This window comes from Saccoglossus kowalevskii, chromosome 11, assembly GCF_978046115.1.
Source record: "Saccoglossus kowalevskii chromosome 11, keSacKowa6.1, whole genome shotgun sequence".
In the NCBI taxonomy this organism is placed as follows: Eukaryota; Metazoa; Hemichordata; class Enteropneusta; family Harrimaniidae; genus Saccoglossus; species Saccoglossus kowalevskii.
In genome coordinates, this window is record NC_140651.1 from 33,872,983 (window position 1) to 33,899,796 (window position 26,814).

The window sequence follows — 26,814 nt, forward strand, 5'->3', positions numbered from 1 at the left end:
TATGAATTTTGTTGTGTTATATTCTTAGTAAAACTTGGACTTTATCAATCAAGAGCCAGGGAAAAAAATCTAGAGATAGAGGTTGAAAGTAGAGAAATGTTTTTCATAATTGATGAGGACATATTATTTTCCCCCCGCCCTCTGTGCTGGGGAGATATAGTAGTTAACAGCTTACTGGAGTCATATTGGGTAAACTATTACAGATAGACATTTGCACAGTGTTATATTGAAGACACATTTGATCAAAATATTTAATGACAATATAGTCATGTGACCTCATTAAAAAGGCGCAACTATTATATCTTGATCACTATTGCAGATAGACGTTCATTGTAGTAGTAGGGTAGTGTATAACACTATTATATATTAGTAATATCAATATCTGCACTGTTTGGGTCATAGTAAAAGTCATTTAAGCAATTTAATAGATTTCGGTAGCTAATTTGCATAATGTTTGGCTGATCTCAATATCATATATATATATACACTGCTTAAAGTAATAGCAAAAAAAATGTTTCAGTTCTGGTAATAATTTTATTCATGAAACACTAAATACAAGCTTTAATGACATACGACGTGTAGCTATGCATCATTCCCAGATGAAATTGTCAGGCTTTCTTTGACTCGTCACTGATGCCCTCCAGCAGGTCTTGAGAGGAATATGTTAGGCTTCACATATAGTGGAATAATAACATGGAGAATGTAAAGAAATGTTTTGGATGGATGGAGTGAAAATGTAGGGTTTTAAATTACAGAAATGTTGATAGACGTTGCAAGTAAAGAAATATTGAAGAGTGAATTAAGGGAATGATAGGGGTGCAAAGTAGAAGAAAGTGAATGAAAAATGTTCAAGGGTTTGAAAGTATAGAAATATTGAAGATAGGGTTGAAAGTAGATAAATGTGTTGAATATAGGGTTGAAAGTAGACAACATAATGGCTAGAGTAATGGGCAACATAGAAGTTGCAGGTGAAGAAATGTTGAGGATAGGGTTGAAAGTAGAGAAATGTTGAGGATATGGGTTGAAAGTGAAGAAATGTTGAAAATATGGGTTGAAAGTGAAGAAATGGGTTGAAAGTAGAGAAATGTTGAAGATAGGGTTGAAAGTATATAGAAATGTTGAAGATATGGGTTGAAAAGTAGAGAAATGTTGAGGATAGGAGTTGAAAGTGGAGAAATGTTGAAAATATGGGTTGAAAGTGAAGAAATGTTTAAGATATGGGTTGAAAGTATATAGAAATGTTGAAGATATGGGTTGAAAAGTAGAGAAATGTTGAAGATAGGGTTGAAAGTGGAGAAATGTTGAAGACAAGGGTTGAAAGTAGTGAAATGTTGAAGATAGGGATTGAAAGTAGAGAAATGTTGAAAATATGGGTTTAAAGTAATGAAATGTTGAGGATAGGAGTTGAAAGTGGAGAAATGTTGAAGATAGGAGTTGAAAGTGGAGAAATGTTGAAGATAGGAGTTGAAAGTGGAGAAATGTTGAAAATATGGGTTGAAAGTGAAGAAATGTTTAAGATATGGGTTGAAAGTATATAGAAATGTTGAAGATAGGAGTTGAAAGTAGAGAAATGTTGAAGATATGGGTTGAAAAGTAGAGAAATGTTGAAGATAGGGTTGAAAGTGGAGAAATGTTGAAGACAAGGGTTGAAAGTAGTGAAATGTTGAAGATAGGGATTGAAAGTAGAGAAATGTTGAAAATATGGGTTTAAAGTAATGAAATGTTGAGGATAGGAGTTGAAAGTGGAGAAATGTTGAAGATAGGAGTTGAAAGTGGAGAAATGTTGAATATATGGGTTGAAAGTAGAGAAATGTTGAAAATATGGGTTGAAAGTAGAGAAATGTTGAAGATAGGGTTGAAAGTATATAGAAATGTTGAGGATAGGAGTTGAAAGTATATAGAAATGTTGAAGATATGGGTTGAAAAGAAGAGAAATGTTGCAGGTGAAGAAATGTTGAAAAATGTTGAAGATAGGGTTGAAAGTGGATAAATGTTGAAGATATGGGGTGAAAGTAGAGAAATGTTGAAGATAGGGGTTGAAAGTGAAGAAATGTTGAAGATATGGGTTGAAAGTAGAGAAATGTTGCAGGTGAAGAAATGTTGAAAAAATGTTGAAGATAGGGTTGAAAGTGGATAAATGTTGAAGATATGGGGTGAAAGTAGAGAAATGTTGAAGATAGGGGTTGAAAGTGAAGAAATGTTGAAGATATGGGTTGAAAGTAGATAAATGTTGAAGATAGGAGTTGAAAGTAGAGAAATGTTGAAGATAGGGGTTGAAGGTAGAGAAATGTTGAAGATATGGTTTGAAAGTAGAGAAATGTTGAAGATAGGGTTGAAAGTATATAGAAATGTTGAAGATAGGGTTGAAAGTATATAGAAATGTTGAAGATAGGGTTGAAAGTAGAGAAATGTTGAGGATAGGAGTTGAAAGTAGAGAAATGTTGAAGATAGGGTTGAAAGTATAGAAATGTTGAGGATAGGGTTGAAAGTAGAGAAACGTTGAGGATAGGAGTTGAAAGTAGAGAAATGTTGAAGATAGGGTTGAAAGTAGACAAATGTTGAAGATAGGGTTGAAAGTGGAGAAATGTTGAAGACATGGGTTGAAAGTAGTGAAATGTTGAAGATGAGAGTTGCAGGTGAAGAAATGTTGAAGATAAATGTTGAAGATAGGGTTGAAAGTAGAGAAATGTTGAAGATAGGGTTGAAAGTAGAGAAATGTTGAAGATAGGGTTGAAAGTAGAGAAATGTTGAAGGTAGGGTTGAAAGTGGAGAAATGTTGAAGACATGGGTTGAAAGTAGAGAAATGTTGGAGTTGAAAGTAGAGAAATGTTGAAGATAGGGTTGAAAGTAGAGAAATGTTGAAGATAGGGTTGAAAGTATAGAAATGTTGAGGATAGGGTTGAAAGTAGAGAAATGTTGAAGATAGAGGTTGAAAGTAAAGACAACATAATGGCTAGAGTAATGGGCAACATAGAAGTTGCAGGTGAAGAAATGTTGAAGATATGGGTTGAAAGTAGAGAAATGTTGAAGATAGGAGTTGCAGGTGAAGAAATATTGAAGATAGGAGTTGCAGGTGACGAAATGCTAAAGAAAGGAGTTGCAGGTGAAGAAATATTGACGACAGGGTTGAAAGTAGAGAAATGTTGAAGATAGGAGTTGAAAGTAGAGAAATGTTGAAGACACAGTTTGAAAGTAGAGAAATGTTGAAGATAGGGGTTGAAAGTAGAGAAATGCTGAAGATAGGAGTGGAAGGTAGAGAAATGTTGAAAATAGGAGTTGCAGGTGAAGAAATGTTGAAGATAGGGTTGAAAGTAGAAAAATGTTGAATATAGGAGTTGAAAGTAGAGAAATGTTGAAGATATGGTTGAAAGTAGATAAATGTTGAATATAGGGTTGAAAGTAGAGAAATGTTGAAGATAGGAGTTGAAAGTGGAGAAATGTTGAAGATATGGGGTGAAAGTAGAGAAATGTTGAAGATATGGGGTGAAAGTAGAGAAATGTTGCAGGTGAAGAAATGTTGAAAATATGGGTTGAAAGTAGTGAAATGCTGAAGATAGGGGTTGAAGGTAGAGAGATGTTGAAAATATGGGTTTAAAGTAATGAAATGTTGAGGATAGGAGTTGAAAGTGGAGAAATGTTGAAGATATGGGGTGAAAGTAGAGAAATGTTGAAGATAGGGGTTGAAAGTAGAGAAATGTTGAAAATATGGGTTGAAAGTGGAGAAATGTTGAAGGTATGGGTTGAAAGTAGAGAAATGTTGAAGATAGGGGTTGAAAGTAGAGAAATGTTGAAAATATGGGTTGAAAGTGGAGAAATGTTGAAGGTATGGGTTGAAAGTAGAGAAATGTTGAAGATAGGAGTTGAAAGTAGAGAAATGTTGAAAATATGGGTTGAAAGTAGTGAAATGCTGAAGATAGGGGTTGAAGGTAGAGAGATGTTGAAGATATGGGTTGAAAGTAGAGAAATGTTGTAGATAAATGTTGAAGATAGGGTTGAAAGTAGATAAATGTTGAAGATAGGGTTGAAAGTAGATAAATGTTGAGGATAGGAGTTGAAAGTAGAGAAATGTTGAAGATATGGGTTGAAAGTAGAGAAATGTTGAAGACATGGGTTGAAAGTAGAGAAATGTTGAAGATAGGGGTTGAAAGTAGAGAAATGTTGAAGATGAGAGTTGCAGGTGAAGAAATGTTGAAGATAGGAGTTGAAAGTAGAGAAATGTTGAAGATATAGGTTAAAAGTAGAGAAATGTTGAAGATATGGGTTGAAAGTAGAGAAATGTTGAAGACATGGGTTGAAAGTAGTGAAATGTTGACGATATGGGTTGAAAGTAGAGAAATGTTGAAAATACGGGTTGAAAGAGAAATGTTGAAGGGTTTGAAAGTATAGAACTGTTGAAGATAGGGTTTGAAAGTTGAGAAATGTTGATAGAGGTTGATAGCGAAGAAATGTTGTCAATAGAAGTTGTAGGAGAGAGAAATTTAAAATAGAGGAAAGTTGACGATAGGAATTGGGAAAGTGGATGATTGGAAGCATGTAATGTTGAAAATAGTACAAACAAGTTGATGGCATATTGTACAGCTATATAAACAGGATGATAAAATCAAAATATCACTTTGTGAAGCTTGGATTTTATTTAGTGGCTAGAAATGTGCATAGCAATCTCTGTGTAACAACAAGCAGCCTATCGGCTGAGATAGCTCCGCTGTTAGCAATGCACATTTCAATTAAAGAACTAAAGACATAATTAGAAAATGAACAATATGAATAGTATCAAAGCAATCAGACTTACAGTTTTTAACAAGAAGTCGAAAATATCACTTTTTACCAAAAAATTACAAAAATATTCACCAAAATAAATTAATTAGAGAATTGAAGATATCATCACAAAACGAACAAATCTGAGAGAGGTCCACATGTAGTACCTATATATGTAATATCAAAGCAATCGGACTTACAGTTTTCAACAAGAAGTCGAAAATATCACTTTTTACCAAAAATGACAAAAATATTCACCAAAATTAGAGAACTGAAGATATCATCACAAAATGAACAAATCTGAGAAAGGTCTATATGTAGTATCTATATATGTAATATCAAAGCAATTGAACTATTGGTTTTTAACAAGAAGTCGAAAATATCACTTTTTACCAAAAATTACAAAAATATTCACCAAAATTAGAGAATTGAAGATATCATCACAAAATAAACAAATCTGAGAGAGGTCCACATGTAGTACCTATATATGTAATATCAAAGCAATCGGACTTGCGGTTTTTAACAAGAAGTCGAAAATATCACTTTTTACCAAAAATGACAAAAATATTCACCAAAATTAGAGAATTGAAGATATCATCACGAAATGAACAAATCTGAGAGAGGTCCACATGTAGTACCTATATATGTAGTATCAAAGCAATTGGACTTGCGGTTTTTAACAAGAAGTCGAAAATATAACTTTTTACCAAAAATGACAAAAATATTCACCAAAATTAGAGAATTAAAGATATCATTACAAAATGAACAAATCTGAGAGAGGTCCACATGTAGTACCTATATATGTATTATCAAAGCATTTGCACTTGCGGTTTTTAACAAGAAGTCGAAAATATCACTTTTTACCAAAAATGACAAAAATATTCACCAAAATTAGAGAATTGAAGATATCAACATGAAATGAACAAACCTAAGAGAGGTCTACCCAAGGTACATATACACCAAGTATCAAAGCATTCAGGCTTGTAGTTTTCAAGAAGAAGTCGAAAAAGTAAAACATTGACACGGACGACGGACGACGGACGACGACGACGGACGACGACGACGGACAATCACTCATATGATAAGCTCCGCTCGACAAAGTCGACAGCGGAGCTAATAAAACTTATCCTGTTACATGAACTTCTCTTACTCATTAGTTTTAAAACTTCAACTAAAGTGTAAGTTAAGTTAATAAAGCTATCTTTATCATACACTATTAACGCCATTATCTGAAGGTGTAGACAAGATATGCAGTAGGCATAAATAGTCGTCATAGTTACACTTGACTACCGGGGTATATCTGCTACACTAAAATGAAACTCAAACATCAACATAAATTGTAATGAATTGGCAACATTATTCATTTAAACTCAGAACCAAAATAGTTCTAGTCTGTTTTCAAAGCAATAAGGGTTTGTGTTTTTTTGTCAAAAATTCTGACCAAAATCTGAATACAAATCATTGATGTGCATCTTTATAACTTAAGTATGGGATGACCAGAAACATGAATATATTTATTTTTGGCCTTTAGCCAGGCCCCCAAAATAACTTGCTTCATAGATTAGTTACTTGTACAATTTCAAAGTTTGTTGTTTTTGGTTTGGGAATATTCTTTGCTCTGTGCATTATGAACTAAAAAAAAATAACTTCCTCTTGAAAATTTGGTTTCTGAGGGTCGAGCCTTTTTCGCATGACCTTAACAGCTTTTCTACTCCTGACTTTTAATAACCTTTGAACTCTTGATCCTTAACCTTTGGTAGTCACAAAAACAAAATCACTTTTCAAAACAAGTTATATCATTTGTTGACAGTAAGCAGCAATTACCATGCAGTAACCCATGCAATAATGTATATGTGTGTGTGTTTATTACTGATACTCATACGTTTTGTAATACACTAGTACATTTAAATAAATTGTAACAGTTTGCAGTCAAAACAAATATGCCATGTTTGGGTACTCATTCACTCATGTCCCACTGCATTATAATTCACAATTTTGAAATATCAGAAGCCATTTGATGGAAATCAGCATATCTGCAAACATAGCAATTAGCATATTAAAAACTCTAAAAGCCGATTTAACTGATTTCAAACATTGGCAAGACACGTACAAGCAGATCTTCTATTGTAGGCAAGATAAAGCTCTATGTAGAATAGTGCATACCGCAGGGTAATATACATATTTAAGGTTGTCAAATATTTAAATTAAAAAAAATATTTCAGTTTTTTAGAATTTCTTTCGTTGCTGTAGCAACAAAAAAGGTCGAGTGCATTTTAAATTACAATAAGAAAACCGTGAACATCTTTAATCAAAATCAGTGAATTTTTTAAGAAATTTTCATATCTCTTTTTAATTTCTGTTTTACAATTTTGGCAATTTCTTAAAATACCTTGGACTATATTTTGGTCATAATAAAACAGGTCATAATAAAAACAGATGCTTTTATACATCTTAATTGATACTTCAACTAAAAACAAGGCACTTTTAATATGAAACCCATCTACACGGATGCTAACACTACAAATAAACAGTCCCAGTATACCTATGCCAATCTACAATTAAAAACAGCTTAATAGTAGTAATTAATAAAAATGATTTTCATAGACCATACCATGTAGCATGAACATTCAGTGTAAACAATTTGTCTTCTAATGAAAAAAAAGCTACATATTTTACGAGTACACATACAGCCATAATATAAATCTATATAAATATACAATGTTTATATTTTTTATCTAATATTATAAAATGGAAGACAGTACTAAGTAAACTTGGCATTCAAAAATATTTATCTTAACTGCTATAGTAAATGTGCGGGGAATTTGATAAAAAAACGCATTTTGTCCTTGTCAGTGCAAATGATCATTACTACAAACATACATATCCAGGGAATAAAAAAAATTAAATACGATTTGCACAATTTGACTTATGCATTAGGTTTGTGTTAAAAACAAAACAGATATTAGGAGTCACAGCTTATGTTATTAGCATCAATTACCTAAAACAGAAAAAATTTTTTTTTTAGAATATCTGTTTTTCTCAAATTACAAACAATTTTAATTACAAAATGTTTCTCTCCAGAAAAGATTCATTATGCGTGGTTACCACATGACAAAGCAAGTCTTCTCTTATGCTTGGCCACACACAGGGCAAAGGATGTCTTCTCTTATGCTTGGCCACACACAGGGCAAAGGATGTCTTCTCTTATGCTTGGCCACACACAGGGCAAAGGATGTCTTCTTCCTCAGTCATGAAGCCTTGGCCAACCAAAGATGATTGGCACTTGACACAGTTGAAGCAATCATTATGCCAATTACGGTTGTCAAAGGAAATAAACTTGGTACCTCCCATACCTACAATATTAACACACATAATACTATCATTAGCAGTGGGACAAGCAATAAATTATTTAACGACTACACCATGTTATTTCCTGTTTTAGAGTTACATATACCTTTCAATATACCAGATTGCAGTCATCACACTGGTCCAGTACTACTACACTGGGTCCATTACTATCACACTGGGTCCATTACTATCACATTGGGTCCATTACTATCACACTGGGTCCAGTACTATCACACTGGTCACATACTATCACACTGGTCCAGTACTACTACACTAGGTCCAGTACTATCACACTGGGTCCAGTACTATCACACTGGTCACATACTATCACACTGGGTCCATTACTATCACACTGGGTCCATTACTATCACACTGGGTTCAGTACTATCACACTGGGTCCATTACTATCACACTGGTCCATTACTATCACAACGGGTCCAGTACTATCACACTGGGACCAGTACTACCACACTGGGTCCATTACTATCACACTGGGTCCAGTACTATTACACTGGGTTCAGTGCTCTCACACTGGGTCCAGTACTATGACACTGGGTCCAGGACTATGACACTGGGTTAAGTATTATCACACTGGGTCCATTACTATCACACTGGGTCCAGTACTATCACACTGGGACCAGTACTACCACACTGGTCACATACTACCACACTGGGTCCAGTACTATCACACTGGGTCCAGTACTATCACACTGGGTCCAGTACTATCACACTTGGTCCAGTACCATCACACTTGGTTCAGTACCATCACACTGGGTTCACTACTATCACACTGGTCCAGTACTATCACAGTGGGTCCAGTACTATCACACTGGGTCCAGTACCATCACACTGGGTCCAGTACCATCACACCAGGTCCAGTACCATCACACCAGGTCCAGTACCATCACAGTGGGTCCAGTACTATCACACTGGGTCCATTACTATCACACTGGTCCATTACTATCACAACGCGTCCAGTACTACCACACTGGGTCCAGTACAACCACACTGGGTTCACTACTATCACACTGGTCCAGTATTATCACAGTGGGTCCAGTACTATCACACTGGGTCCAGTACCATCACACTGGGTCCAGTACTATCACACTGGTCCATTACTATCACAACGGGTCCAGTACTACCACACTGGGTCCAGTACTACCACACTGGGTCCATTACTATCACACTGGGTTCAGTACTCTCACACTGGGTCCAGTACCATCACACCAGATCCAGTACCATCACACTAGGTCCAGTACCATCACACTGGGTCCAATACTATCACACTGGGTCCAATACCATCACACACAGTCCAGTACTATGACACTGGGTCCAGTACTATCACACTGGGTCCAGTACTATCACACTGGGTCCAGTACTATCACACTGGGTCCAGTACTATCACACTGGATCCAGTACTATCACACTGGGTCCAGTACTATCACACTGGGTCCAGTACTATCACACTGGGTCCATTACTATCACAACGGGTCCAGTACTATCACACTGGGACCAGTACTACCACACTGGGTCCATTACTATCACACTGGGTCCAGTACTATTACACTGGGTTCAGTGCTCTCACACTGGGTCCAGTACTATGACACTGGGTCCAGGACTATGACACTGGGTTAAGTATTATCACAGTGGGTCCAGTACTATTACACTGGGTTCAGTGTTCTCACACTGGGTTAAGTATTATCACATTGGGTCCAGTACTATCACACTGGGTCCAGTACTATCACACTGGGTCCAGTACTATCACACTGGGTCCAGTACTATCACACTTGGTCCAGTACCATCACACTTCTTCCAGTACCATCACACTGGGTTCACTACTATCACACTGGTCCAGTACTATCACAGTGGGTCCAGTACTATCACACTGGGTCCAGTACCATCACACTGGGTCCAGTACCATCACACTGGGTCCAGTACCATCACACCAGGTCCAGTACTATCACACTGGGTCCAGTACTATCACACTGGGTCCATTACTATCACACTGGTCCATTACTATCACAACGGGTCCAGTACTACCACACTGGGTCCAGTACTACCACACTGGGTTCACTACTATCACACTGGTCCAGTATTATCACAGTGGGTCCAGTACTATCACACTGGGTCCAGTACCATCACACTGGATCCAGTACCATCACACTGGGTCCAGTACCATCACACCAGGTCCAGTACCATCACACTGGGTCCAGTACTATCACACTGGTCCATTACTATCACAACGGGTCCAGTACTACCACACTGGGTCCAGTACTACCACACTGGGTCCATTACTATCACACTGGGTTCAGTGCTCTCACACTGGGTCCAGTACCATCACACCATGTCCAGTACCATCACACCAGGTCCAGTACCATCACACCGGGTCCAATACTATCACACTGGGTCCAATACCATCACACACAGTCCAGTACTATGACACTGGGTTCATTACCATCACACTGGGTCTATTACCATCACACTGGGTCCACTACCATTACACCCAGTCCAGTACTATCACACTGGGTCTAGTACTATCACACTGGGTCTAGTACTATCACACCGGGTCCAATACTATCACACCCAGTCCAATACTATCACACCCGGTCCAATACTATCACACTTGGTCCAGTACTATCACAACGGGTCCAGTACTATCCCACTGGGTCCAGTACTATCACACTGGGTCTAGTACTATCACACTGGGTCCATTACTATCACACTGGGTCCATTACTATCACACTGGGTCTAGTACTATCACACTGGGTCCATTACTATCACACTGGGTCTAGTACTATCACACTGAGTCCAGTACTATCACACTGGGTCCAGTATTATCACACTAGGTTCATTACTATCACACCGGGTCTAGTACTATCACACTGGGTCCATTACTGTCACACTGGGTCCAGTACTATCACACTGGGTCGAGTACTATCACACTGGGTCCAATACTATCACACCCGGTCCAATACTATCACACTGGGTCCAGTACTATCAAACCGGTGCAATACTATCACACCGGGTCCAGTACTGTCACACTGGGTACAGTACTATCACACTGGTCACATACTATCACACCCTGTCCAGTACTATCACACCCTGTCCAGTACTATCACACTGGTCCCATACTATCACACTGGTCACATACTACCACACTGGGTCCAGTACTATCACAACGGGTCCAGTACTATCACAACGGGTCCAATACTATCACACCCAGTCCAATACTATCACACCCGGTCAAGTACTATCACACTCGGTCCAGTACTATCACACTGGGTCCAGTACTATCCCACTGGTCACAGTACTATTACACTGGGTTCAGTGTTCTCACACTGGGTTAAGTATTATCACATTGGGTCCAGTACTATCACACTGGGTCCAGTACTATCACACTGGGTCTAGTACTATCACACTTGGTCCAGTACCATCACACTTGGTCCAGTACCATCACACTGGGTTCACTACTATCACACTGGTCCAGTACTATCACAGTGGGTCCAGTACTATCACACTGGGTCCAGTACCATCACACTGGGTCCAGTACCATCACACCAGGTCCAGTACTATCACACTGGGTCCAGTACTATCACACTGGGTCCATTACTATCACACTGGTCCATTACTATCACAACGGGTCCAGTACTACCACACTGGGTCCAGTACTACCACACTGGGTTCACTACTATCACACTGATCCAGTATTATCACAGTGGGTCCAGTACTATCACACTGGGTCCAGTACCATCACACTGGGTCCAGTACCATCACACCAGGTCCAGTACCATCACACTGGGTCCAGTAGTATCACACTGGTCCATTACTATCACAACGGGTCCAGTACTACCACACTGGGTCCATTACTGGGTCTAGTACTATCACACTGGGTCCATTACTATCACACTGGGTCTAGTACTATCACACTGAGTCCAGTACTATCACACTGGGTCCAGTATTATCACACTAGGTTCATTACTATCACACCGGGTCTAGTACTATCACACTGGGTCCATTACTGTCACACTGGGTCCAGTACTATCACACTGGGTCGAGTACTATCACACTGGGTCCAATACTATCACACCCGGTCCAATACTATCACACTGGGTCCAGTACTATCAAACCGGTGCAATACTATCACACCGGGTCCAGTACTGTCACACTGGGTACAGTACTATCACACTGATCACATACTATCACACCCTGTCCAGTACTATCACACCCTGTCCAGTACTATCACACTGGTCCCATACTATCACACTGGTCAGATACTACCACACTGGGTCCAGTACTATCACACTGGGTCCAGTACTATCACAACGGGTCCAATACTATCACACCCAGTCCAATACTATCACACCCGGTCCAGTACTATCACACCGGGTCCAGTACTATCACACCCGGTCAAGTACTATCACACCCGGTCAAGTACTATCACACTCGGTCCAGTACTATCACACTGGGTGCAGTACTATCCCACTGGTCACATACTATCACACTGGTCACATAGTATCCCACTGGCCACATACTATCACACTGGGTCCAGTACTATCACACTGGTCACATACTATCACACTGGGTCCAGTACTATCACACTGGGTCCATTACTATCACACTGGGTCCAGTACTACCACACTGGGTCCATTACCATTACACCCAGTCCAGTACTATCACACTGGGTCCATTACTATCACACTGGGTCCAGTACTATCACACTGGGTCCAGTACTACCACACTGGGTCCATTACTATCACACTGGGCACATACTATCACACCCGGTCCAGTACTATCACAACGGGTCCAGTACTATCACACTTGGTCCAGTACTATCCCACTGAGCGTACTATCACACTGGTCACATACTATCACACTGGGTCCACTACCATTACACCCAGTCCAGTACTATCACACTGGTCACATACTATCACACCCTGTCCAGTACTATCACACTGGTCCCGTACTATCACACTGGTCACATACGATCACACTGGGTCCAGTACTATCACACTGGGTCCAGTACTACCACACTGGGTCCATTACTATCACACTGGATCCACTACTATTACACCCAGTCCAGTACTACCACACTGGGTCCAGTACTATCACACTGGGTCCAGTACTATCACACTGAGTCTAGTACTATCACACTGGGTCCATTACTATCACACTGGGTCTAGTACTATCACACTGGGTCCATTACTATCACACTGGGTCTAGTACTATCACACTGGGTCCAGTACTATCACACTGGGTCTAGTACTATCACACTAGGTTCATTACTATCACACCGGGTCTAGTACTATCACACCGGGTCCATTACTGTCACACTGGGTCGAGTACTATCACACTGGGTCCAATACTATCACACCCGGACCAATACTATCACACTGGGTCCAGTACTATCACACCGGTGCAATACTATCACACCGGGTCCAGTACTGTCACACTGGGTCCAGTACTATCACACTGGGTCCAGTACTATCACACTGGGTCCAGTACTACCACACTGGGTCCATTACTATCACACTGGGTCCACTACCATTACACCCAGTCCAGTACTATCACACTGGGTCCAGTACTATCACACTGGGTCCAGTACTATCACACTGAGTCTAGTACTATCACACTGGGTCCATTACTATCACACTGGGTCCAGTACTATCACACTGAGTCTAGTACTATCACACTGGGTCCATTACTATCACACTGGGTCTAGTACTATCACACTGGGTCCATTACTATCACACTGGGTCTAGTACTATCACACTGGGTCCATTACTATCACACTGGGTCTAGTACTATCACACTGGGTCCATTACTATCACACTGGGTCTAGTACTATCACACTGGGTCGAGTACTATCACACTGGGTCCAATACTATCACACCCGGACCAATACTATCACACTGGGTCCAATACTATCACACCCGGACCAATACTATCACACCGGGTCCAGTACCGTCACACTGGGTACAGTACTATCACACTGGTCACATACTATCACACCCTGTCCAGTACTATCACACCCTGTCCAGTACTATCACACTGGTCCCATACTATCACACTGGTCACATACTACCACACTGGTCACATACTACCACACTGGGTCCAGTACTATCACACTGGGTCCAGTACTATCACAACGGGTCCAGTACTATCACACTGGGTCTAGTACTATCACACTGGGTCCAGTACTACCACACTGAGTCCAGTACTCCCACACTGGGTTCAGTACTCTCACACTGGGTTGACATAAACCAATATTAGATACATGTATCTGATGTTACCTGTGATTGGCTTAGAGCATGAAGTACATTTCTTAGCAAATCTTTCTCCAAAGCAATCAGCACAGTATGGTTTGTCTTCTCGTGAAGTAAATCTCATACCAGCCAATGGTTTCTTACAATCGTTGCATACAAAACATTCTTTATGGAATGGTTCACCACGGTAAGTTACACCTCCAGCATTGATGATCTGTGAAATCAAATCAGTAATAGAATTACATGATTTTACTAAAAATAGAACTGACATAATCATATAATGTGTACATTTTAAGCAAATTTATTGCCTGAGAAATTATTTAAATGCCGCAAGTTATAAACACATTTTTTCACTAATTTGTTCGTCTGAATCAAACATGAACACAACATAATACTCGGTGAAGTCATTCAAATCAATGACTATTCTTCCGTGTAACCGCTATGGAATTGTACAAGCACATATGAGTAGTGGATGACATACAAGCTTAGTAATATGCAAATACTAATATACTAATAGTCTAGGTTTAGTTTTACAGAAAACAAATACCATTTACATCAATTGTTTTCTTCACATATCAATACTATTGCTAGTAACTGTACAGCACTGTCACTGCCTAACTTTGCAACACTGTCAGACTATATTTATAACATCCTCACTGCCTAAATTTGCAATACTGTGACTACCTTTGCAACAGCCACTGCCTAACTTTGTTAGCTTTGCAATAAAGTTACTGCCTAACTTTGCAATACTATCACTGACTAACTTTGCAACATCCACTGTCGAACTGAATGTCTATGCTTGACTTTGCAACATGTCAACACCTAACGTCTTAACACTACCACTATCTAACATTTTAAAACTATTACTGTGCTTACAACACAATCACTGCCTAAAGAGAAAGTGAAGGCTGCCAATTACAGTTCTTTTAACAGATACTACTGATGAAGAACCATTTTCAAAAATGTTTGAATATCTTTAATAATTACCACGACTGGGATTACCAAATATAAATTCCTACATTCATATTTATTGGCAGCAGATTGGTGCTTACCTTTGTACAGTTGTTACACTTGGTACCAAAAATATCTTCATAACATGGTACACAGTAGATGGAACCATCTTTTGGTATAAAACTATCAGATCCAATTTTCTCTTTGCAATTCACACAAACAAAACAATGCTCATGCCATTGTTGTCCTTTATATTCCATCTTTTTCATTCCTGAAAACAAATCATAATTAACAATATGTTTGTATGTAGGTTACACATTGTGAGTGTCCGGGTTACACATTGTGAGTGTCTGGATTACACATTGTGAGTATCTGGGTTACACATTGTAAGTATCTGGGTTACACATTGTATGTATAATTATTTAAACATCATAGGCAGTCATCAATAGAAAAATTGCATAGCGAGATTGAATTATGCAATGGCCCGCCATCGACTACGAAGTGTTTTACAAACTTCAAATAAAAACTTACCAGATTTGAATATATCTTTGCATCCATCACATCTTGCTGCAAACTTGTTGTCATGGCAATTACTGCAGAAGAGATCATCGTCTCGCGCTGCAAATGGTTTGTCCACTAAAGATGTATTGCATTCATGGCAGAAGAAACATTGTTCATGCCAATGACGATCTTTATAGGACAGATCCTGAAAACATCATTGTGTATAATTAGATGAGAAAATGATGAATTCTGATTAACAAAATCAAATCAATTAAAGTCAATTCAAATCAATTCTGATTAAAGTAATGCCAGGGATTACTATCAAATTCTGATTACCATAATGCCAGGGATTACTATCAAATTCTAATTACCACAATGCCAGGGATTACTATCAAATTCTGATTACCATAATGCCAGGGATTACTATCAAATTCTGATTACCATAATGCCAGGGATTACTATCAAATTCTGATTACCACAATGCCAGGGATTACTATCAAATTCTGATTACCATAATGCCAGGGATTACTATCAAATTCTGATTACCATAATGCCAGGGATTACTATCAAATTCTGATTACCATAATGCCAGGGATTACTATCAAATTCTGATTACCATAATGCCAGGGATTACTATCAAATTCTGATTACCACAATGCCAGGGATTACTATCAAATTCTGCTTACCATAATGCCAGGGATTACTATCAAATTCTGATTACCATAATGCCAGGGATTACTATCAAATTCTGCTTACCAAAATGCCAGGGATTACTATCAAATTCTGCTTACCATAATGCCAGGGATTACTATCAAATTCTGATTACCATAATGCCAGGGATTACTATCAAATTCTGCTTACTATAATGCCAGGGATTACTATCAAATTCTGATTACCGTAATGCCAGGGATTACTATCAAATTCCGATTACCGTAATGCCAGGAATTACTATCAAATTCCGATTACCGTAATGCCAGGAATTACTATCAAATTCTGATTACCATAATGCCAGGGATTACTATCAAATTCTGATTACCATAATGCCAGGAATTACTATCAAATTCTGATTACCATAATGCCAGGGATTACTATCAAATTCTGATTACCATAATGCCAGGGATTACTATCAAATCCTGATTACCATAATGCCAGGGATTACTATCAAATTCTGATTACCATAATGCCAGGAATTACTATCAAATTCTGATTACCATAATGCCAGGAATTACTATCAAATTCTGATTACCATAATGCCAGGGATTACTATCAAATTCTGATTACCATAATGCCAGGGATTACTATCAAATTCTGATTTACCATAATGCCAGGGATTACTATCAAATTCTGATTACCATAATGCCAGGGATTACTATCAAATCCTGATTACCATAATGCCAGGGATTACTATCAAATTCTGATTACCATAATGCCAGGGATTACTATCAAATTCTGATTACCATAATGCCAGGGATTACTATCAAATTCTGATTTACCATAATGCCAGGGATTACTATCAAATTCTGATTACCATAATGCCAGGGATTACTATCAAATTCTGATTACCATAATGCCAGGGATTACTATCAAATTCTGATTTACCATAATGCCAGGGATTACTATCAAATTCTGATTTACCATAATGCCAGGGATTACTATCAAATTTTGATTACCATAATGCCAGGGATTACTATCAAATTCTGATTACCATAATGCCACGGATTACTATCAAATTCTGATTTACCATAATGCCAGGGATTACTATCAAATTCTGATTACCATAATGCCAGGGATTACTATCAAATTCTAATTACCATAATGCCAGAGATTACTATCAAATTTTGATTACCATAATGCCAGGGATTACTATCAAATTCTTATTACCATAATGCCAGGGATTACTATCAAATTCTGATTACCATAATGCCAGGGATTACTATCAAATTCTAATTACCACAATGCCAGGAATTACTATAAAATTCTTATTACCATAATGCCAGGGATTACTATCAAATTCTGATTACCATAATGCCAGGGATTACTATAAAATTCTAATTACCATAATGCCAGGGATTACTATCAAATTTTGATTACCTTAATGCCAGGGATTACTATAAAATTCTAATTACCATAATGCCAGGGATTACTATCAAATTCTGATTACCATAATGCCAGGGATTACTATCAAATTCTGATTACCATAATGCCAGGGATTACTATAAAATTCTGATTACCATAATGCCAGGGATTACTATCAAATTCTGATTACCATAATGCCAGGGATTACTATCAAATTCTGATTACCATAATGCCAGGGATTACTATCAAATTCTGATTACCATAATGCCAGGGATTACTATCAAATTCTGATTACCATAATGCCACGGATTACTACACATGTATCAAATTCTGATTACCATAATGCCAGGGATTACTATCAAATTCTAATTACCATAATGCCAGGGATTACTATCAAATTTTGATTACCATAATGCCAGGGATTACTATCAAATTCTGATTACCATAATGCCAGAGATTACTATCAAATTCTGATTACCATAATACCATAGTGCCTAAATGTTTGCTCTAATAGTTACCTTGAAATCAGTTCCAATTTTCAAGCTGCATTCCTCACAGGTATTAGCGAAAACATCTTCATAACATTTAATACAATATGGGTGATCTTCTCGTAGAATATAGCGTTGACCAGTTAAGGAATTGTCACAGTTAAAACAACAGAAATGACCACTATGGAAATTCTCATTCATGGCTTTAGTGAATTCCCCAGCAAATATTAACTATAAAAAAGCAAAAAATATACAATATATCAATTAGTGTATCGATCCTCCCCAATTTGAGAAAGCACAAATTTTACATTAAAATATTTTTGTGAGTGAGCTTCTGGCCAACCAATTTTTTATTGTGTCTCAAAATAAAGAGATTTGTGAAATTAGATTTGTTTAACAAGGAAGCAAGGAAAGTGATGAGGAGTTTCCACAACTGTACATCAGGAAAATCAAATGAGGTTAGGATAATTAGAAACAATGAAGTCTGTATGTATGTGACTTTAATACCAAAACATACATTTGAGAATATCTAAAATTACCAGTATAGTATAGCAGAAACAATCATCAAATAAGCCACATTTTTGCATCTTTAACTTAACAAATTCATTCAGGATCAGATTATCGATAGCATATTGGATATTCAGGGGGGTGGGATATATCCAATGGAACACATTGAACATGATACAATCGATAAATGTTGAAACATGATAGTCTGATTAGTGAAGGGCACATTCTTGCTGGTCAGTGAAGGGCGCCCTCTAACTGGGCCTCATCTCAGTTTGTAATAGACAATCTTCCGTTCACTGTGAGACCTCACATATTACATGAAAAAGTGTGGACCAAATGTCAGCTGCATAAATCAAACAATTTGTCTCTTAACTTGAATTTTTGTTATTGCTCTTCGTCAAAATGCCAATCTTTGAGAGGGATATTGCATTGACATATCCAAAATTCATCATTAATAAGTGCACTATTAACTCAGCAAATACTTTTGTTTTGTATAATCCCACGCCATGTTTTAACATCACTACAATGCTATCACTTTTGTTTTTCCTGTTCTTGCATTTTATTTCACACATAGCCATGTATAAACTGGTCCTAGTCTGAGGTTGAAAGTACTGTTCTAGTGAGGTCTTGATTACCCTATTTTTAGCAATTTATGTTATGTTTCTGAGACACTTATTCACAGTTACCAACACATGAACACTGTCATGCTAGAATGACAGGAATGCATTCATTGACCCAGAAATATGCAGTATTACCAGAATCTTCCTTCAAATAAAGGGCAGGAAAGTTAATCCTTAAAAAAGAAAGATTTAGTTGAGAACAAATAATAACAGCCAATATAATTGTAAACCAGCACCTAAACTTATAGGTTAAAAACAATAAAAATTGGGAAATTATTTTAAATTAATAGTGAAATATAAAATTTTATCAGCACAAGTAAGTATTTCAAGTCACAAATTACTCATAGAGAGAGCATGGTACAAATGACATCCTGTGAGTGACAAACAACACTGTTATACACTGTCCTAAGCCAAACATTAAATAACAAGTCATTGTCAATGACACGTCCCCGTTCCGTTCATATTTGAGTGACATATACATTCAAAGCAGATCATGACCGAAATGCACCTGCATATGTACAACACATTGTGCTAAATCTGAACAAAATCCATCCATGCATGACTGAGATCCGGTTCTGGAATTGTGAAAATACGTGATTTTGATGCATTTTCGGCCTTAAAATGGCCATCATTCCGCTATTGTTAAGCAGATCATGAAACAAATGCACATATCTATTTGTGACATGATGTACCATGTGTGTGTGAAGTTTGAACTTGATCAATCCAGACATGTCTTGGATACAGATCCAGAACTGAATTCTTTAACAAAATGGCCGCCAGTCGGCCATTTCGAACTTGATCCGAAAAAAAAAAAAAGACGTGCATCAAGGTCCTATTATGTTTAATGTATGTACCAAATTTGAACAAAATCCATCCATGCATAACTGAGATACGGGTCCGGAATGGTGAAAATGTGCGATTTCAATGCATTTTCGGCCTTAAAGCGGCCCCCATTTGGCTATCGTTAATGAGATCATGAAACAAATGCACATACATATTTGTGACATGATGTACCTTGTGTGTGTGTGAAGTTTGAACTTGATCAATCCAGACATGTCTCGGATACGGATCCAGAACTGAATTCTTTAAAACAAAATGGCCGCCAGTCGGCTATTTCGAACTTGATCCGAAAAAAAAAAATGACGTGCATCAAGGTCCTATTATGTTTAATGTATGTACCAAATTTGAAGTCTTGTATTTGGCCTTGTATTAAGAACTTGACCTGTAGGCTTTAGATGAAGAGGAGGAATTGAGAATATGTTGTTGCTATGGTTATAAGCCATTCCAGCCATACCATCAGTATGATTGGCCCATTCACAGTGAAGATGTCTCAATACAATGTGTTTGTTTATAGGAGCATATCACAAGCAATATTTCATGATTTGTTTGCTGCAGACCTCCCCAATTACCCATGATGCAATTGAACCAAGAAAACTAACAGTATTTTTGCTGAGATTTACACCCCTTTAAAAATATTGAAACTCCCCGTAGCAGTTCAAATATCCATAAAAAAAAAGCTGCTATACTTAGATAAATTGCCCATTCTTTACCGGTTATATTTTTTGTTTAATACATATGAGTTAAAAAATATAACAAACAATATATTAAGATTATCATGCAAAGTATTCTCCAAATCTAAATTGCAGTGGTTATAAAAGACAGTTTTTGCTGTCAAAGCTACTGAATCTAAGAGATTGGTCGCTGTCAAGGAAGCTGTGAAAAAGAAACTTGGTGAACATAATTCAGTATCAGACTGGTTATCTCCACCATGTGGTACCTTCAAAACAAAGTGACCCCTTCTGAACTGACATGAGTGTTAACAAAAAACAAATCATTTACTTTGTTCAGCCCTAATGTATCATCCATTTAGTGTAAAGCAGCAACAATGTTGAATTGTAAGTTCACAATAAAAAAGAGAAAACTCAATCAAATTATGAAACAAATTACAAAATTTGACTGAAATCAGCCATTGAATTTTTGTAGCATCACTGTTTAATCACATGTTACTAATATGCAAATCAGCTTCTAATCACCATGACCAAAATGTTGTATTCATTGAATTTGGTTTAATGACTTAGAAAATCATGAAAAAAATCACAAAAGATAAAACACATGAATTGTTAAACAAACAATATGCCTTAGCAGCCAAGGATATTCATACCAAGTTTGGTTAGAATCTGCTAGACATATAATGAAAAATTTTATTGTATACAGGTAACTACATTTTAAGTTCTGATTCTGTGTTACAGACAGGGGCTAAAAAGGAAATGTATGAAAAATTACCACGTCTCATTAGTGTATCAAGAATAACGCACATCAATCTATACATGCCTGAGAAGTGGTTTAATAATGTTTTTATTACTTATAAAAGCTCCACGATATCATATCAGATAAAAGTTGAACATGAACGCTCCAGGTTTGTGTGAAATATGAGTTGAGAGAAAATCTATTTTAATGTTCTTAGGGTAATTTTATTTAGTGTTTTGTGAATGTTGCAACTTTGATTTCAATATTGTGCCATTAGCCCTTTCACCACCAATTCCTTCTTTTTATCACAAATTTACAGAATAGTCTGCACTTTCCTTCAGAAGATTGAGACAAAAATAGCCAAATTCTTTAAGTAAAATCTGAAAATTGACTCAAATTTGTCTGTTAGATCTAAAATTAGTTTATTTCCAGAAATATTTAAAAAAATACAAAAAAAAGTGCAGAATAATTTGGGCGAGAAAGTCTGTTGGTGTATAGTAAAATGTTGCTACACTACTGTGCTTTATTATGATTTCTTTGAAAGCATAAACCACCCTTGACATCCTATAGGTTGTTGTTGTAATTGAGGTTGTTTGATTACTTTTTACACTTCAGTAAGTAATCAACAGGATGTAAGACAATACTCAGATCATACTTTATATTTTATAGTCTGCACTACATTCATTAAATTTGAAATTAACCTTTAAGAGAACAAAATTCAATGGAGTATATGCCTGGTCAACTGCTCTCTGCCACACAGAATTAGTATCTTCAAAGTGTTGTAAATTCATGCCCATATTAGGCATTTGTCAGCTGTGGTCTATTTATAGTAACATGCACTATACACCAACACTGTTATTTCTGGGTAGACACTCTCACCTTCCAGAGTGACACAAACACACAACCATAAACTCAAATATATCAAGTACACTGCTATCTCAGTTGTGGTATTGCTTTCATTTTGACTTTGATTCAACATTAAAATCATTTACTACCATATTTTTTATTCATTTTTTTTTTCTAATCAGATTTCCATTCCCATTGCAAACAAAGTCTTTGAATGTTCAAAATTTTCAAATTTTGTGAAGTAAATTCACTGATATCATGACAAATTTAGGTACCATAATTTGAAATTTGACTTGAAATTATGTGGCAGACAGAAGGAACTGAGCAGGTGTCAAATCAAGATGAAATGAACCTATCAAGGTATGTGCACCACATGGGTTCAGATTTACTGGGCTAATATAGGTTCAGGTTTGCTGGGGTAATAATATGGGTTCAGGTTTGCTGGGGTAATAATATGGGTTCAGGTTTGCTGGGGTAATAATATGGGTTCAGGTTTGCTGGGGTAATAATATGGGTTCAGGTTTGCTGGGGTAATAATATGGGTTCAGGTTTGCTGGGTTAATATGGGTTCAGGTTTGCTGGGTTAATATGGGTTCAGGTTTGCTGGGTTAATATGGGTTCAGGTTTGCTGGGTTAATATGGGTTCAGGTTTGCTAGGTTAATATGGGTTCAGGTTTGCTGGGGTAATAATATGGGTTCAGGTTTGCTGGGTTAATATGGGTTCAGGTTTGCTGGGTTAATATGGGTTCAGGTTTGCTGGGTTAATATGGGTTCAGGTTTGCTGGGGTAATAATATGGGTTCAGGTTTGCTGGGTTAATATGGGTTCAGGTTTGCTAGGTCCTGAAAAATCAAGAAAAGAGGAATGAAGCTGTAACTCAATCTAAAGTGCCAAGACATAAAGAGACAAAAATGATCCAGAGGTAAATAATGAATGTCCTAGGTTAGTCAGATACAAGTCTACACTGTACATGGGATGATATTCATTTAATATAAATTAAAAAGAATGTGTAGTTTGTTTAACCAGACTTTCTTGTCCAAATTTGTCTGCATTTTTTCCCCTCATATTCTCCAATATTTCTGAAAATGGACACTAATTTTGGAGCAAACGGACAAAATTGGAGTAAATTTTCTGTTTTTACTCAAAAAATTTGTCTATTTTTGTCCTAATCTTTTGAAGAAGACATTTGCGGACTATAAACAGGACTATTTTGCGAATAACTCTCTAAGCAGCAATGTTGACTGTTCACAAAATAAAAACCGAGATAATTTTTCATTTTTTTTTAAATTTTGATCAAGACCTGTACCCAATAAAAAACTAATTTCATCTGGACCAAAATTATCAAAAAAAGTTATGAAAAAAAACCATGAAATTGGCAAAATGTTGCACCCAAATTTTTTTGGGAAAAATAATGGTATTTAAAGGTAAACCTTCAATTTAGTGGAGAATGAATTTCATTTCTGCTTAAATTGTGAGCATAACTCTGAAAAATCATACATTTCACAGTTTTATAAATCATTCTTCTTTGAAATTGAAATTTAACTTATTAACAAGTCATTGTCAATGATACGTCCCCGTTCTGTTCATATTTGAGTGACATATACATTCAAAGCAGATCATGACCGAAATCTCAGACCACTTTCAGTAGTCTGATCTGATCAGTGGTCTGATCCGAAATGCACCTGCATATGTACAACACATTGTACTAAATCTGAACAAAATCCATCCATGCATGACTGAGATCCGGTTCCGGAATTGTGAAAATACGTGATTTTGATGCATTTTCGGTCTTAAAATGGCCATCATTCAGCTATTGTTAAGCGGATCATGAAACAAATGCACATATCTATTTGTGACATGATGTACCATGTGTGTGTGAAGTTTGAACTTTATCAATCCAGACATGTCTCGGATACGGATCCAGAACTGAATTCTTTAAAACAAAATGGCCGCCAGTCGGCCATTTCGAACTTGATCCGAAAAAAAAAATGACGTGCATCAAGGTCCTATTATGTTTAATGTACATGTATGTACCAAATTTGAACAAAATCCGTCCATGCATAACTGAGATCCAGGTCCGGAATGGTGAAAATACATTTTCGGCCTTAAAGTGGCCGTCATTTGGCTATCGTTAATGAGATCATGAAACAAATGCACATACATATTTATGACATGATGTGCATCAAGGTCCTATTATGTTTAATGTATGTACCAAATTTGAACAAAATCCGTCCATGCATAACTGAGATTCGGGTTCGGAATGGTGAAAATGTGCAATTTTGATGCATTTTCGGCCTTAAAATGGCCGCTATTCGGCTATCGTTAATCGGATCATGAAAAAAATGCATGTACATATGTCCCATATGATGTGTGATGTATGAGTGAAGTTTGAACTTAATCGGTCTATGCATGTTCGAGATATAGGTGATCACGGTCGCACGCACGGACACACACAGGGCAAAACATAAGTCCCCGTTTTCGGACTATGTCCGAACGGGGACTAATGAGCACACAATATGTAATTTTTTTTTTGTTTGTGATTTTCTTCACTTCACTTCTTCCTAAAAGTAAAGGTACCGGGTAAGTGTATTTTTTGTAGCAAAGGGGATGATAATAATACTTAATAAATATATATTATTTGCTTACCAAAGTTTTTTAATAATTCTAGAAGGTAAGTCCATGCTTTTAGATATTGATTCTCTGCATTACTGGGTAATGTTTATTTAAAAAGAGTATTGTTATTGAACTTGATATTTAAAAATCCTAATATTGATGCCTAAAGGACAAGTAAACAATAATAAACATGTGAGGTAGAAGAAGCTCCATACATCTATTCATCCAATCATCATGCCCCTCACTATTCATCCAATCAGCATGCCCCTCACTATTCATCCAATCAGCATGCCCCTTACTATTCACCCAATCAGCATGCCCCTCACTATTCATCCAATCAGCATGCCCCTTACTATTCATCCAATCAGCATGCCCACTCACTATTTATCCTGTCAGCATGCCCCCTCACTATTCATCCAATCAGCATGCCCCCTCACAATTCATCCAATCAGCATGCCCCTCACTATTCATCCAATCAGCATGCCCCTTACTATTCATCCAATCAGCATGCCCACTCACTATTTATCCTGTCAGCATGCCCCCTCACAATTCATCCAATCAGCATGCCCCTCACAATTCATCCAATCAGCATGCCCCCTCACTATTCATCCAATCAGCATGCCCCTCACTATTCATCCAATCAGCATGCCCCTTACTATTCATCCAATCAGCATGCCCACTCACTATTTATTCTGTCAGCATGCCCCCTCACTATTCATCCAATCAGCATGCCCCCTCACAATTCATCCAATCAGCATGCCCCTCACTATTCATCCCGTCAGCATGCCCTTTACTATTCATCCAATCAGCATGCCCCTTACTATTCATCCAATCAGCATGCCCCTCACAATTCATCCAATCAGCATGCCCCTTACTATTCATCCAATCAGTATGCCCACTCACTATTCATCCAATCAGCATGCCCCCTCACAATTCATTCAATCAGCATGCCCCCTCACAATTCATCCAATCAGCATGCCCCTTACTATTCATCCAATCAGTATGCCCACTCACTATTCATCCAATCAGCATGCCCCCTCACAATTCATCCAATCAGCATGCCCCCTCACAATTCATCCAATCAGCATGCCCCTCACTATTCATCCAATGAGCATGCCCCCTCACAATTCATCCAATCAGCATGCCCACTCACTATTTAACACTGGAATTGCCAAGTAATATTTTGTCCAAAGTAACATTTTTGCATATTAGTCACATATCTAAAATTAATAATTTTCAGTAAATTATGCAAATGAGTCATTTTCATAGCCTAGAGCTGAGCTGCACAAAATAATCAAAGAAAGCTTAGAAAGAACTCCCGTGTGCTGAAAGTATTGGAAACACATTAAAATTAATTCAAAATTTAAGATTTGCTTTTCAAACATTAAGCTTGGCATTTAATTTTTGTCTGCTATTTGAGATGGGACATTGGAAAATTGACATGGGAAAATTGAATTCACATTATCAAAATTGATAATACATACAGAAAATACATTTGATTTTTCATCCATGGTTTTTAGTCTAATTAGTTCCAGAGCACCTCTGCGATGAATTCAATTTAAATCTGACTTTTTTAGATATCAGAAATGGGCTAATAGAT

At 37.3% G+C, this 26,814-nt stretch overlaps 1 protein-coding gene across 1 annotated transcript in view; it reads right to left on the reverse strand.

Annotated features, from left to right (window-relative positions):
• Positions 1-7,453: 7,453 nt before the first annotated feature.
• The window catches only part of LOC100378654 (four and a half LIM domains protein 3-like), a 64,240-nt gene continuing 44,879 nt past the window's right edge, over positions 7,454-26,814 (reverse strand). Inside the window, exons 6-10 of the mRNA XM_085505135.1 lie at positions 18,413-18,613; positions 15,849-16,023; positions 15,419-15,588; positions 14,394-14,580; positions 7,454-8,108 (exon numbers count right to left, since the gene is read on the reverse strand). Of these exons, the coding sequence (XP_085361261.1) occupies positions 7,960-8,108; positions 14,394-14,580; positions 15,419-15,588; positions 15,849-16,023; positions 18,413-18,613 (882 nt within the window). The 3' untranslated portion in view covers positions 7,454-7,959. The remainder of the gene's footprint in view (positions 8,109-14,393; positions 14,581-15,418; positions 15,589-15,848; positions 16,024-18,412; positions 18,614-26,814) is intronic.